A 16,465-nucleotide genomic window follows, 5' to 3' on the forward strand; every position below is an offset into this window, starting at 1 on the left:
GCTTCTCTCTGCTGATCAGCTTGGGTTCCGCCGACTTCTAATGACTTAACTGGTTTAATCTACCCGAGAGGGAATTCTTTTAAGTGGATTTAGACAGAAGATCCTTCGGCTTAGAGAAAGGGTGGTGGAAAGCTCGCCACGGCAGCTGGACAGGAGGCAGAGGTGTCTCAAAAGTAGACCCCACTGCCCACTTCTCGTTTTGTAGGGTTGCCTGTTGCCTCCTGAACAGAATGCCTCTGATTTCCAAATCCCTGGGCCCGGGCAGCAGACGCTGCATAATAATAATAATAATAATAATAATAATAATAATAATAATAATAATTTATTATTTATACCCCGCCCATCTGGCTGAGTTTCCCCAGCCACTCTGGGCGGCTCCCAATCGAGTGTTAAAAACAATACAGTATCAAATATTAAAAACTTCCCTAGACAGGACTGCCTTCGGATGTCTGTTAAAAATAGGGACTAGAAACTTGCATTTGGTTGTACACTCAAATGCTCAGGGTGCTTAGTTTCTCTGCATCTGAGACCTGCTTGCACCATATAACAAACCCTAAGGGAAGGGAGTTGAAAAAGAAGCAAAGAAGCTCTGAATTCTAGGCTTTTAGAAGACACTGTATAAGAGCTGTTTGACAGTGGAACGGTCCCCCTTAAGTGATGGTGGACTCTGACTCCTTGGAGGTTTTTAAGCAGGGTATGGGACTCAAAAGAGCAGGGGGTGGGACGAAAACAGCTTTTTGCAGCCCAAGCAGGTATTCCCTTGTGGGGAACATGCCAGGATCGATTGGTGGTGAGGTGGCCCAGAAACGAGAGTGAGTAAAGCAAAGCAACACATTTACTGTTGTTAGCCACTCTGGGGAGGGCGGGATGTAAATAAAAATTATTATTATTATTATTAAATTTTATTTATATCCCACCCTCCCTAGCCGAAGCCGGCTCAGGGCGGCTAGCAACAATAAAATAGTACAACATTCTAAAATCATTTCTTCATTATTATTATTATTATTATTATTATTATTATTATTATTATTATTAATGTGGGCCGGCAAGAGGTATCGTCACAGTTCCACAGAGTGGGTGTGGAGCAGGGCAGGTGAAGGGGTGTGGCCGAAAGAGGGGGCGTGGCTTCAGAAGAGCCCCCGGGGGCCAGCAAGGCAGCCACCGAGGGCCGCATTTGCCACCCCCCCCAAAAACCTGGTCTTCTCTCCTCCCCCCGGCTCATAAAATAGTTTCCCAAGATGCAGTGCGGTCAGAGAGGAAAAGCAATTTGAAAACCAGGATCAAGCACTTCTCTCAGCGGCTGGTAGCATGCCAGAAATAATAGAAAAATGAATTGCTTAGCATAGACCTAAGTATGGCTTCTGTTACCCTCCATCATTTATTCAATAGCAGCATTAAATATGCCCAAGGCAGAAGGCCAGAGAGCAGACTTCCCCAGCCTGGTGCCCTCAAGATGTTTTGGGCGACCACTTCCAACAGCCCCGGACAGCATGCACAAAAAACAGGTTGAGGTTACAAGTTGAGGTTATTTTGCTCAGTTTGCAGCAAATGCATTGACCTGCCTCTCTGTATGTTCCCATTGTATTTTTAATCTTTGATTATTATTATTATTATTATTATTATTATTATTATTATTATTATTACTACTTAGGGTTGTGCTAATGGGCTTGGGAAATCTGTATGACCCTTTCGTATTCTGTCTATATTCTGTGAAGTTCAAACAGGCTCCCACCACTCCTGACTACCGGATTTTTTACATACCGTATTTTTTGCTCTATAAGACTCACTTTTTCCCTCCTTAAAAATAAGGGGAAATGTGTGTGCGTCTTATGGAGCGAATGCAGGCTGCGCAGCTATCCCAGAAGCCAGAATAGCAAGAGGGATCACTGCTTTCGCTGCACAGTGATCCCTCTTGCTGTTCTGGCTTCTGGGATTCAGAATATATTTTTTTTCAGAGTGGTGCATGCTCTGGTTATCTTCCAAGCTAGACTGGTGACTGGGAGTGGCTGCCGGGACCACATAACACCAGTCCTGAGAGACCTGCATTGGCTCCCAGTACGTTTCTGAGCACAATTCAAAGTGTTGGTGCTGACCTTGAAAGCCCTAAACGGCCTCAGTCCTGTATACCTGAAGGAGCGTCTCCACCCCCATTGTTCTGCCCGAACACTGAGGTCCAGTGCCAAGGGCCTTCTGGTGGTTCCCTCATTGCGAGAAGCAAAGCTACAGGGAACCAGGCAGAGGGCCTTCTCGGTAGTGGCGCCCGCCCTGTGGAACGCCCTCCCACCAGATGTCAAAGAGAAAAATAACTACCAAACTTTTAGAAGACATCTTAAGGCAGCCCTGTTTAGGGAAGCTTTTAATATTTAATAGGTTATTGTATTTTAGTGTTTTATTAGAAACCGCCCAGAGTGGCTGGAGAAACCCAGCCAGATGGGCGGGGTATAAACAATAAATTCAGAACGTCCTGAATTCAATTGCTAGCATCCCAAAGCGTTGTCTTTTCCCCCTATTCTTTTTTTCAGTGACACCCACCTTTTTATGCTCAACCCACAGGGAAAAATGGGCATTACCTAATGCGTTGAGCGGCGTGGTAAAGATCAGCAACCTGAGATGGCAAAAAACACACACACACAAAACCAGCTAAACTTCCTACCCGGCTATAATAAGCAGCCCCCTCACTTTCAGATGGGAGCACCTATTTTTATCTGGCCCTGGCGGAGGGGTTGTGTTGCTTTCCTGCGCAGAACTTACCCAAGATACAGGCCTGACCTACTTCTGCTTCCCAGTCCCACGCTGAGGAAGATGTTAATGCCGGGGCTGGCGAGAAACCTTGTGATAAGCGATTTGGACCCGCTGCTGTGTCCAGATTGCAAAGGTCCCCTGCGGTACTAAATCAAAGCCCTCTCTTGATGAAAACAGGTCTCTCTCTCTCTCGCTCTCGTTCTCTCGCTCTCCACTCCACCTCCCAGTCACTTTTTGTTTTTCAAAAAGATGCCAGAACAGAAGGACCCAAAGGGAGAGAAGTCCTTCGGTCTGGCGATCCAGGCATGTGCAAAGGTGTGTGTGCATGTGTGCACACTCACATAACACACACACACAAACACACCCAGATTGTGCTTTTCATGCGGAAATTCCATTTGGCACCTCCATCTCCCCAAATTAACATGTAGCATGCAAATCACTGGTGTTTGAGTGTGTCGCATTACTCTGGCGCAAGCACCATCAGGGTGAATGGGCTCAGTGAGACTTGTGCAGGGGGGAAATTCTGGAGGGTGGGGCACCCCATGAGTCAGGTCTGTGTGCTTCTATCTCTGCCACCCTTAAAGGTAAAGGTAAAGGGACCCCTGACCATTAGGTTCAGTCGTGGCCGACTCTGGGGTTGTGGAGCTCATCTCGCTTTATTGGCCGAGGGAGCCGGCGTACAGCTTCCGGGTCATGTGGCCAGCATGACTAAGCCACTTTTGGCGAACCAGAGCAGCGCACGGAAATGCCGTTTACCTTCCTGCCAGAGTGGTACCTATTTATCTACTTGCACTGTGACATGCTTTCGAACTGCTAGGTTGGCAGGAGCAGGGACCGAGCAATGGGAGCTCACGCCGTCACGGGGATTCGAACCACCAACCTTCTGATCGGCAAGTCCTAGGCTCTGTGGTTTAACCCACAGCGCCACCCGCATCCCTCTGCCACCCTTGTTGTTGTTGTTGTTTAGTCGTTTAGTCGTGTCTGACTCTTCGTGACCCCATGGACCAGAGCACGCCAGGCACTCCTGTCTTCCACTGCCTCCCGCACTTTGGTCAAACTCATGCTGGTAGCTTCGAGAACACTGTCCCACCATCTCGTCCTCTGTCGTCCCCTTCTCCTTGTGCCCTCCATCTTTCCCAACATTCTAGGGAGTCTTCTCTTCTCATGAGGTGGTCAAAGTCTTGGAGCCTCAGCTTCAGGATCTGTCCTTCCAGTGAGCACTCAGGGCTGATTTCCTTCAGAATGGAGAGGTTTGATCTTCTTGCAGTCCATGGGACTCTCAAGAGTCTCCTCCAGCACCAGAATTCAAAAGCATCCATTCTTCGGCGATCGGCCTTCTTTATGGTCCAGCTCTCACTTCCATACATCACTACTGGGAAAACCATAGCTTTAACTATATGGACCTTTGTCAGCAAGGTGATGTCTCTGCTTTTTAAGATGCTGGGTTAATTTTGGGTTAAGAAATGTCTATTTCCGTAAATAAACAGTGCAAAGAAATGTCAGCGGTTTTGCACATATTTCTATCAATGTGCCCAGTGTGAGCTCCTTACTCCATACCTTTCATATATCGAAGGGATTCAGTTTGGGTTTCTTTTCTATGGCATTTTATGAGAAGAAACCAAATGGCGGCAGGAGGCGGAGAGCTATTTTAACTATGAGTCGGTGGGCTTTCGGCTCCCCTGCCGGGCATAGCTGTTCCGCTTTGAACAGTTACCTGCCAGGCAGAATGCCAACATTTGTCTTACTGCTAGGCCTGGGCAGGGGCAAAAATGGCTGGGTAATTTTGGCAGCTTTGAGGACTAGTTTGGTTATCAACTCCACTGCTTAGGGTGTCTAGTTTCTCTGCGTCTGAGACCTGGTGGCAGAATATAACAAACCCTAAGGGAAGGGAGTTGAAAAACGCGAAGAAACTCTAAATTCTAGGCTTTTAGAAGACACTGTCTCTAGGACAGTATAAGAGCTGTTTGACAGTGGAACAGTCCCCCTTAAGAGATGGTGGACCTTGGAGGTTTTTAAGCAGAGGTTGGATGGACATCTGTCATGTACGCTTGAGATGCTTGCATTGCAGGAGGTTAACAACAACAGCAACACTAATAATAATTTATTATTTATATGGCACCCATCTGACTGGGTTCCCCAGCCACTGTGGGAATATTCTGGCTTCCAACAGAATATGACACATTAAAAGCTTCCTTACAAATTGCGGGACAAGGACAACTGTGACTTCAAGGAGGAACGGGAACTTTTTACAAATTATCTAAAAAGACAAGAAAATGAATTGGACTCCTTGGCAGGTTTCGAATAAACATACACAAATTTATTGGTTGACAACACAATGGAGAGATATGTAAGGATATGTACAATTTTGTAATATGCAGAGGAAATATGTGAGGAGAAATCAGGGAGAGGAGCTGAGGGTAGTCCTTGGTGGGGGGGAAGGGGGGGGAAATAATGTATGTGATTATATGGTTTGATAATTTTTTATGTGGAAATTGATCAATAAAAAATATTTTTTTAAAAAAAGTTTCCTGATAAAGGGCTGACTTCAGATATCTATGGAAAGTCAGATAGTTTATCTCTTTGACATTTGATGGGAGGGCGTTCCACAGGGCAGGCGCCACCACCGAGAGGGTCCTCAGCCTGGTTCCCCGTAATCTCACTTCTTGCAGGGAGGGAACCGCCAGAAGGCCCTCAGTGCTGGACCTCAGTGTCTGGGCTGGATGATGGGAGTGAAGATGCTCCTTCAGGTATACTGGACTGAGGCTGTATTGGGCTTTGAAGGTCAGCACCAACACTTTGAATTGTGCTTGGAAACATACTGGGAGCCAATGTTGATCTTTCAGGACTGAAGTTATCTGGTCCTGACGGTCACTCCCAGTCACCAGTCTAGCTGCCGCATTCTGGATTAGTTGCGGTTTCCACAGCACCTTCAAAGGTAGCCCCACGAAAGCGACAGGAAGAGTAAGAGGCCAACCAAAACAAAAAGTCTATAAGGATTGGAGAATCTTTAAAGAATATTTAGGAAACTATGGAATAAAAGGAAACATCTTGGCAGAATTAGACTGATCCCTGTATTGTATAAATATAAGTTTGTAGGGAGGTAAAAAGAAATTATATAAGAAATATGTAACTGTGTGGTATAAAGTGGTATAAACTGGAAAGTGGTATAAACTGTGTGGTATAAACTGGAAACGATGCCTTATGAGGAACGGCTAAGGGAGCTGGGCATGTTTAGCCTGGAGAAGAGGAGGTTAAGGGGTGATATGATAGCCATGTTCAAATATATAAAAGGATGTCACATAGAGGAGGGAGAAAGGTTGTTTTCTGCTGCTCCAGAGAAGCGGACACGGAGCAATGGTTCCAAACTACAAGAAAAAAGATTCCACCTAAACATTAGGAAGAACTTCCTGACAGTAAGAGCTGTTTGACAGTGGAATTTGCTGCCCAGGAGTGTGGTGGAGTCTCCTTCTTTGGAGGTCTTTAAGCAGAGGCTTGACAACCATATGTCAGGAGTGCTCTGATGGTGTTTCCTGCTTGGCAGGGGGTTGGACTCGATGGCCCTTGTGGTCTCTTCCAACTCTATGATTCTATGATATGATATGATTCTATGAAAGTAATAGACTGACAAAGTACAGTGAGATTAATTGGAAGTCAGTTTTAAATTTCTTTTCTATAAATTTTATAATTGTGTTCAATACCAGGAGTATATATGATGATAATTCTATTAATCTTCTTATATCTTATAGTGTGGTGGTTTGTTTCATTTTTCTGTTATTTGTTTCTTTGATTGTATGTTTGTTTACTTGTATGTACAGTGGTACCTTGGGTTAAGTACTTAATTCGTTCCGGAGGTCCGTTCTTAACCTGAAACTGTTCTTAACCTGAAGCACCACTTTAGCTAATGGGGCCTCCTGCTGCTGGCGCCGCGCCGCCGGAGCACGATTTCTGTTCTCATCCTGAAGCAAAGTTCTTAACCTGAAGCACTATTTCTGGGTTAGCAGAGTGTGTAACCTGAAGCATATGTAACCTAAAGCGTATGTAACCGGAAGCGTATGTAACCCGAGGTACCACTGTATTTTTCATAAATGTATTTATTTTAAATTAATAAAGATATATATTTTTTAAAAAGGTAGCCCCATGTAGACCACACTGCAGCGGTCCAAGTGGGAGATAACCAGAGCATGTACCACCCTGGTGAGACAGTGCACAGGCAGGCAGGCTGGACTAGATGACCCTTGGCGCCCCCTCCAACTTTCCAGATCTGTGTTTCTGTGATCGCAGACGTAGCTGCCGCCGATTGCCAGCCCGAGACACCTGGCTGGAGGCAGCGGGGACGAAAGCTCAGATGAGATGGCAGGAGTGGATTTCGGTCCATACTGGACCAGACTGCTGTGGTGTCTGCTGATGTGCTTTTGTGGGTTTGGGGGAATGCATTAGGTTCTTGGCAAAGATGCAAACAGCCTGTGGCGATGCCCTGCTTAATAATAGCTACAGGGAATAGGTCACCTGTACTGGCTCCCTTTTTAAAATAAAAATAAAAATTGCATTTTATTTATTTGTTAACATTCTTATATTACATCGGTAAACGTTGTCATATTACATTACAGGACTTACTATAATATAATTTCCAACATGTATACAAAAATTATACAAAAATTTTATATACCTAGAAAGAAAATGAAACAAAAAAAGAAGGAACAAAGAGGGTGGCGGAATCCCCCCCCAAATAATATACATATCAACACACTAGACTTCCTGTCTTTCCCCGTTGTATATTCCTTTTTTTACAAATGAATGTACTCATATATTTCTTTACATATTATCTAAGACATTCCTATTATACCCTTAGTCTTATTTCTCAACTCAGTCTCACTCCAACGTCAACCAAATGCTAGCATAGATAGCAAACCTTTACTGTATTTTTGAACGTATATCTATCCCACTTTTCCGTAAATTTTTGTTTAGAATTGCCTCTCAGGGTGTTTGTCAACTGCGCCATTTCGGCAAATTCTTGTCGCTTGTAATGCCAGTCCGTTACTGTCGGGGCTTCTTGTTCCTTCCACCCCTTTGCCACCAAATTCCCTTTGCCAGCTGCATCCTTCTGCCCCTTTAGCAGACTTTGTGTTGCCACGCTAGAAGCCGGTCCAGGCCGAATTCTATGCAATACGCCTGTCTCCCACGATGACGTGTCCTGCCTGGAAAGTTGCCATGGGCTCCCTTTCTTTCTTTCTTTCTTTCTTTCTTTCTTTTTGAATAATATTTATTAAAGTTTTGAAAGTTACAGAAAGGAAAAAGAAAAATAGTTAAACATAACAAAACCATACAATACAAAAACAAAAATATTACATATACATGACAAAAATAAAACAAAAACAATTTAAAAAAAGAAAAAAGAAACACAACCTATACTTTCAATCTTATTAACTTTCTTTTACTTGTTTCAGCGACCTCTTCACACCTCCCTCCTTCTGTATTCCACTTCGATTAATTGTTTCAGCAAATCCTTTCCTCAAACTTCTGTCCTATCATTTAACTTAACAAATTCTAACATTATTTTTTCCTTTAATCCAATTACAATCTATTATACTTAATTCTTTATAACATTTCTGCTAAAGCCATGTAACTTCATTCCAACATCTTTCTAACATTCCTTAATTTTACAATATTTCTGTAGATAACCTTTAAATTTCTCCCAATCTTCTTCCACCGACTCTTCTCCCTGGTCTCGGATTCTGCCAGTCATTTCCGCCAGTTCCATGTACATAGTCCATCACCTTCATCTGCCATTCTTCCCGGGTGGGTAGATCTTGTGTCTTCCAGTACTTTGCAATAAGTATTCTTGCTGATGTTGTAGCATACATAAAGAAAGTTCTATCCTTCTTTGGCACCAATTGGCCGACCATGCCCAGGAGAAAGGCTGCACGGGCTCCCTTTCTTGGCCAGAGACTGCCCCGGCTCTCGTCCGCCCTGGGATTCAGATGATGCTTCCTGACGCCTTGTTTCTGTTCCTTCTCTTGCAGAGGATGGCGAGTACTTCCTCAAGGTCCTGATCCCCAGCTATGCCGCCGGATCCATCATTGGAAAAGGAGGCCAAACGATTGTCCAACTGCAGAAAGAAACCGGAGCCACTATCAAGCTCTCAAAATCTAAAGACTTCTACCCAGGTGAGCGCGGGCGGCTGGGAGGGTCAACAAGGTGAAAGGAATTCTCTGTACGTTTGCCAACGTCGGCGGTTCATACGGTGTACATTCCTGGTGTCCCAAAACCAGGGATGGGGGAAAGCTTGTTCATACGTGTCTGTATGCAGATACAGCGTGGTATAGCGGTTAGAGCGTTAGACTAGGATCTGGAAGAGCAGGATTTGAATCCGCACCCGGCCATGAAGGTCACCTCTCGGCCTAACCTACCTCACAGGGTTGTTTGTAGGGGTTAAATGCAGAGGGGGAGAACCATGGAGGCCGTCTTGAGCTCCTGGCAAAAGACGGTGGAATACAGAAGTAGGGAATAAATTTCAAAAACGTCGCTTCCACACTGCTGTATTGTTTTTAACACTCGATTGAGAGCCGCCCAGAGTGGCTGGGGAAACTCAGCCATATGGGCGGGGTATAAATAATAAATTTATTATTATTATTATTATTATTATTATTATTATTATTGGCAGCCGAATGTATGAACTCAGTCCCCTGAAGAAAGTTGAGTCTTGGGGATATTGAGAGGAGATGCGATAGCCGTCTTCAAATATCTGAAGGGCTGTCACGAGGCAGATGGAGCAAGCTTGTTTTCTCCTGTTTCGGAGGGTAGGACTCGAACCCATAGCTTCGTGTTGCAAGAAAGGAGATTCCGACTAAACATCTGGAAGAACTTTCTGGCAGTAAGAGCTGTTTGACAGGGGAACGGTCTCCCACGAGAGGTTGTGGACTCTCCTTTGTTGGAGGCCTTTAAGCAGAGGTTGGATGGTCATCTGTCATGGACACTTTATCTGAGATTCCAGCATTGGAGAGGGTTGGACTAGATGATCCTTGAGGTACCTTGCAACAATTCTACGATTCAATGATAGCATTCCCGTGTGCACAACTGTCACTCGAGGGTGCAGTTGTCAAGTGAAGAACATGCATGTGTGAACCAGCCTCGGAGAGGGTTTCATTTGGGGTGGGAAGTATTGTTTTTTGTGGGTTTTACGGCCTCTCCGACAAGGAAGCTTATAGATGGGCATTAAACCGTAAGACTTTGGTGTGGTTTGATTTGTGGACACAATGGTCCGGCTCAAGTTGTTTGAAAGAGCTCCTCTCCTTCCCTCAACTTGCCGTCTCTCTTCCCCTCTGCCTATCATCCCCTCGGGCCTCTTCTTCTTGGTCTCCTAACTACTCCAGCCACTGCCAGCCTGTCGCCTTCCAGACATTTTGGACCACAACTCCCTTCGCCTCTGAACGTTGGTCTCTCTCTTTTTTTTTAATTAATATTTATTAATGGTTTTTTTTTTTTTATTGCAACACAAAAAACAAAGCATACAAAAATGTCACATTTTATAACATATTTTCTTATCATCTTTGGACTTCCTCACATCTCCCGCTCCTACGTTCCAAAATATAAAAAATTAATCCAGCAATTTATCAGCTTGTCCCCACCTTACAATCTAATTTTCCAATATTATATCTTAAATTTTAGATATATTCATTTCACTTTTTAAAACATTTAATTTAAACCTAATCATTATCTAAAAATTATTTTTTTCCTAAATTTAACTTATCTTCATAATTCACTTTATCTGATTCAATGGTGCCGAATTGTTTGTGATCAAGCATCCTCCTTAACATTCATACAGTTTACAATATTTTTGCAAATAGTCCTTAAATTTCTTCCAATCTTCTTCCACCATCTCCTCTCCCAGGTCTCGTATTCTGCCAGTCATCTCGGCCAGTTCCATATAGTCTATCAGTTGCATCTGCCATTCTTCCAGTGTGGGTAAATCTTGGGTTTTCCAGTGCTTAGTGACGAGTATCCTTGCTGCCGTTGTTGCATACATAAAAAATGTTCGGTCCTTCTTTAACACCCCTTGGCCAACAATACCCAAAAGGAAGGCCTCTGGTTTCTTAAGGAAGGTATACTTAAATACCTTTTTCAGTTCATTATATATCATTTCCCAGAAAGCCTTCACCTTGGGGCAAGTCCACCAAAGGTGAAAGAACGTTCCCTCATTTTCCTTACATTTCCAACACTTATTATCAGACAAGTGGTATATTTTTGCAAGTTTGACCGGGGTCATGTACCATCTATATATCATTTTCATTACATTTTCTTTCAAAGCGTTACATGCAGTGAAATTCAGCCCAGTAGTCCATAACTTTTCCCAGTCCTCAAACATAATATTATGCCCAATGTCCTGTGCCCACTTTATCATAGCCGATTTAACCATTTCATCTTGTGTGTTCCATTTTAACAGCAAGTTATACATTCTTGAGAGTACCTTAGTCTTAGGCTCTAACAGTTCCGTTTCTAACTTCGATTTTTCCACCTGGAATCCTAACTTTTTATCAAGTTTAAAAACTTCTTTAATCTGAGCATAATGTAACCAGTCTCGCACTTTGTCTTTCATTTTCTCCTGACTCTGCAATTTCCAATTATCTCCATCTTTTTCTAATATTTCCCAATATTTCGGCCATTTGGCCCCCATATTGAGTCTTTTCCGGGCCTTAGCTTCCAATGGTGAAAGCCACCTTGGAGTTTTGTTTTCCAATAAGTCTTTGTATTTTGTCCAGACATTAAACACTGCTTTTCTGACAATATGGTTCTTGAAATTCTTATTAATCTTGACCTTGTCATACCATAAATATGCATGCCAGCCAAACGCATTGTCAAAACCTTCCAAATCTAAAACATCAGTGTCCTCGAGAAGCAGCCAATCTTTCAACCAGCAAAAAGCTGCTGATTCATAATAGAGCCTTAAGTCTGGCAGGGCAAAGCCCCCTCTTTCTTTCGCATCAGTTAATATCTTAAACTTAATTCTGGGCTTTTTGCCCTGCCAGACAAATTTAGAAATATCTCTCTGCCACTTCCGGAAACACTCTGTTTTGTCCACAATCTGTAATGTTTGAAATAAAAAAAGCATTTTCGGCAATACATTCATCTTTACAGCAGCAATTCGGCCTAACAAGGAAAGTTTCAATCTTGTCCAACTTTCTAAGTCTCTCTTAATTTCTGCCCAGCATTTCTCATAATTATCTTTAAATAGACTCAGATTTTTTGCTGTTATATTTACCCCTAGGTATTTTACTTTTTTAACAACGTTCAACTCTGTCTCTTTCTGAAACCGTTCTGACTCTGTAACTGTCAAATTTTCCCCCAATACCTTAGTTTTCTGCTTGTTTAACTTAAATCCCGCTACCTGACCAAACTCTTGAATCAGTTGTAATACTTTTTTCGTACTAGATTCTGGCTCCTGAAGGGTCAAAACTAGGTCATCTGCAAACGCTTTAAGTTTGTATTGCTTCGCTCCGACCTGAATACCTTCCACCAGCCGGTCCCCTCTGATCATATTCAAGAGCACCTCCAGGACAGAAATAAATAACAGTGGGAAAATCGGGCAGCCTTGTCGTGTTCCTTTTTCATGAACGTTGGTCTCATTGGCTGGCCAGGGCTTCTGGGAGTTGTAGTTCCAAACATCTGGAAGGCAAGAAGCTGGTCTGCTCTGTCCCCATCCCGGCTTTCAGATACCCCAAATCTGAGCTCCTCCTTTCTTGAGCTGCTGTTTCACCTACAGGCCAACGCAGGACTTTTAAGGGGCCCTGTATGTGGGTCCTCTACCTCACTACCAGCCATACTTAAAGGTAGACACCTGACCATTAGGTCCAGTCGTGACCGACTCTGGGGTTGCGGCGTTCATCTCGCTTTATTGGCCGAGGGAGCCGGAGTACAGCTTCCGGGTCATGTGGCCAGCACGACTAAGCCTCTTCTGGTGAACCACAGCGGCGCACAGAAACGCCGTTTACCTTCCCGCCAGAGCGGTACCTATTTATCTACTTGCACTTTGATGTGCTAGGTTGGCAGGAGCAGGGACCGAGCAACGGGAGCTCACCCCGTTGCGGGGATTCGAACCGCCGACCTTCTGATCGGCAAGTCCTAGGCTCTGTGGTTTAACCCACAGCACCACCCGCGTCCCTTACCACCAGCCATGCCTTCCCAGAAAGTTGTTGTTGTTGTTGTTGTTTAGTCGTTTAGTCATGTCTGACTCTTTGTGACCCCCTGGACCAGAGCATGCCAGGCACTCCTGTCTTCCACTGCCTCCAGCAGTTTGGTCAAACTCATGCTGGTAGCTTCGAGAACACTGTCCAACCATCTCGTCCTCTGTCGTCTCCTTCTCCTTGTGCTCTCCATCTTTCCCAACATCAGGGTCTTTCCCAGGGAGTCTTCTCTTCTCATGAGGTGGCCAAAGTATTGGAGCCTCAGCTTCAGGATCTATCCTTCCAGTGAGCACTCAGGGCTGTTTTCCTTCAGAATGGATTGGTTTGATCTTCTTGCAGTCCATGGGACTCTCAAGAGTCTCCTCCAGCACCATAATTCAAAAGCATCAATTCTTCGGCGATCAGCCTTCTTTAGGGTCCAGCTCTCACTTCCATACATCACTACTGGGAAAACCATAGCTTTTAACTATATGGACCTGTGTTGGCAAGGTGATGTCTCTGCTTTTTTTTTTGCTCCCCCCCGAAAGTGAACTACTTAAATTATGATTGCTCTTTTCGCTGCAAGCGTGTAAGGAGGGGGCCCAACCGGCAAAGCACCCCCCACCCCGATGGCAGGGGTCAGGCCGTCGAAGACCCCAGGCATCCCGCAGTTGCGGACGCTGCCCATCTTCGCCACGGAGTGCCCAGGCTTGCCCCCCCCCACCTCCCTATAATCCCAAGCTGTGATTGAAGGGCAGACAAAGCCATGACAGGACAGCCCCTGGCTAAGCTGCTTTCCCTCTGCATCCTCCACTCTTTATTGCCGGATTATGGGATGGGCTGGCAAATCCTCGCCAGTGTAAAAACGATGGAGGGGTGTCGTGGAGATGGGGGAGAGGGAGAGAGAGAAGGCCTCCGCTCTTGTTGCCTTGGCAACAGGGAGCAGGTGCCTTGTTTGTTTGCAGCTTCCGGGAAGGACCCCCCCTTCCCCTTCAAGGGAAAGGAAACCCTTTGTATTTGATGAGGTCTGGCCAGGGTGGAGATACATCCGAAACACAGCCCTCCTGCGTTCTTGAAAGCTGAGAGAGCTGCGGATTCTGGCCCGCCGAGGGCGGTTTAGGCTCCATGAGCAAATTCCCACCTCTCTCGGCTCTCCGCACGCAGTCGCGCTGCAAGTGTGGTGTACTGGTTGGGGTGTTGTACCAGTACCCCATGAGACCTGGATTCAAATCCTCACTCGGCCACAAAGCCCCCTGGGTGAGACCTTAAGGGCCGGTCACTGTCTCTCAGCCTAGCCTACCTTTTAGTGTATTTTTGGTCTTTGTTGGAAGCCGCCCAAAGTGGCTGGGGAGACCAAGCCAGATGGGCAGGGTACAAATAATAAATTATTATTATTATTATTGCCTCACACAGTGACGTGGGTGGCGCTGTGGGTTAAACCACAAAGTCTAGGACTTACCGATCAGAAGGTCGGCGGTTCGAATCCCTGCGACGGGGTGAGCTCCTGTTGCTCAGTCCCTGCTCCTGTCAACCTAACAGTTCGAAAGCACCTCAAAGTACAAGTAGATCAATAGGTACCACTCCAGCAGGAAGGTAAACGGCGTTTCCGTGCGCTGCTCTGGTTTGCCAGAAGCAGCTTAGTCATGCTGGCCACATGACCCAGAAGCTGTACACTGGCTCTCTCGGCCAATGAGCAAGATGAGCGCCGCAACCCCAGAGTCGGTCACAACTGGAGCTAATGGTCAGGGGTCCCTTTACCTTTACCTATTACCTCACACGGTTGTTGTGGGGATTCAGCAGGAAGGGGGAGAACCATGTATAGTCCGCCTGGAGCTCCTCAGAGAAAAAGTTGGGGTATAAATACATCTGTCTCGTCTCAAGAGACAACAAAGGAGTGCTCTTTTGTGAGTGAAGTCAAACTGCGGGAAGGTTGCAGGGCCTGCTGTGGCTGTAGAGACCGAAACAGGAGAGACATGTTTGGTTGCAGCTGGGGCAGAGGAAGGTGTCCAGTTGTTGTGCTGCTGTAGATGCAGCAATAAATAAATAAATGCATATCTCTTTCCTTCATGCACACATGTTGAAAACCCAGGTCAGCGATCAAAGGTTTGCAGCTCGATCCTGTATGTTTGTGTGCATGCATGCGCCAGCCCAAGTGGTGTTGGCGCAACTTTGTGGTATTATTATTATAATACCCTGAGCAACTGGCTGGGTTTGCCCTAGCCAAAACAACTACTTAAGGCAGCGGTTCTCAATTAGCTACCGTATTTTTTGCTCTACAAGACTCACTTTTTCCCTCCTAAAAAGTAAAGGGAAATGTGTGTGCGTCTTACGGAGCGAATGCAGGCTGCGCAGCTATCCCAGAAGCCAGAACAGCAAGAGGGATCGCTGCTTTCGCTGCGCAGCGATCCCTCTTGCCGTTCTGGCTTCTGAGATTCAGAGTATTTTTTTTTTCTTGTTTTCCTCCTCCAAAAACTCGGCGCGTCTTATGGTCTGGTGCGTCTTATAGAGCGAAAAATACGGTAGTTACTAAGGACTCCCTATTTTTCAAAAGCCAAGCTACGGAAAAGGAACAGGAAACTCAGCCTGGGCTGGCCAGCTAGGGAAGCAGATTCAATGGCAGGAAACACTCCTTCTGATAAGCCGGCCAGAGGAACGCAGGCATGGCCTTTGCGCTGCAGCCACAATGTGCGTTCGCCCAGATTTATCCAGATTTGGGAGCTGCTGTCTGATTCCCTCCCCCACCCCCAGGCTCAAAGAGGGTCAGGAAAGGAACGAAGCGCCCAACAGGAAGGGGAGCAGGAGGCGAAAGGCAGAGGAACAAGCAGCAGGGCTAACTCATGGAAAAATCGGGAGAAATGCTGGATATAAATTTGTCCTTGCGGGGGGTGGGGATGCCCGAGGGCTCCCAGAGCAGGCGTGCTAGTAAGATCTCTCAAGTTCCTAGCCCACAAAGAGGTGAGGGAGCTCACCCACTGCACTTAACAAGGGGCAAACTTCAGGTTACACTAAACGCACTTTTCAGAAAAGCAAGCTGGCTGCTTGCGTTTTATTTTGAAGGGAAAGCAGCTGTGTGGGCCCCGATCCAGACTGTGCTCCAAGCAGCTGGGGGGACTTTCTGTAGGAAACTTGCATGAGTCCTTTGCCTGGATTTTGGCTCCGTGGACCTGCGTAGTGGCCAGTTTAAGCGAACTTTGAATATACCACGTTTAAGGGAAAGCATAGTTTGGCCTTAAATCACTTGGGCACATCAAAAATCCTGTAAGGTGTGTGGAGTGGCTATGGGAAAAAAACAGCTCTCTTCCAGTTTACAAAAAAACAACAACCCCCAACCCTGGTCATTCAGAGGCCATTTTTACTCACCATAAGCAAGTGATATGTTTTTTTGCAAGCTTGTCCTAGGAAATACAGGATTGCTTTATACCAGGGGGTCAGCAATTTTTTTCAGCAGGGGGCCAGTGCACTGTCCCTCAGACCTTGTGGGGGGCCGGACTATATTTTGAAAGAAAAATATGAACAAATTCCTATGCCCCACAAATAACCCAGAGATGCGTTTTAAATAAAAGCAC

General features: G+C 45.5%; 1 protein-coding gene across 1 annotated transcript in view; it reads left to right on the forward strand.

Moving 5' to 3' along the window:
• Nucleotides 1–16,465, forward strand: part of NOVA2 (NOVA alternative splicing regulator 2) — a 73,509-nt gene that overhangs the window by 24,875 nt on the left and 32,169 nt on the right. The window contains exon 2 of the mRNA XM_081869167.1: nt 8,763–8,906. Within this exon, the coding sequence (XP_081725293.1) occupies nt 8,763–8,906 (144 nt within the window). The remainder of the gene's footprint in view (nt 1–8,762; nt 8,907–16,465) is intronic.

This window comes from Podarcis erhardii (assembly GCF_964252035.2).
Source record: "Podarcis erhardii genome assembly, chromosome: 7".
NCBI lineage: Eukaryota > Metazoa > Chordata > Lepidosauria > Squamata > Lacertidae > Podarcis > Podarcis erhardii.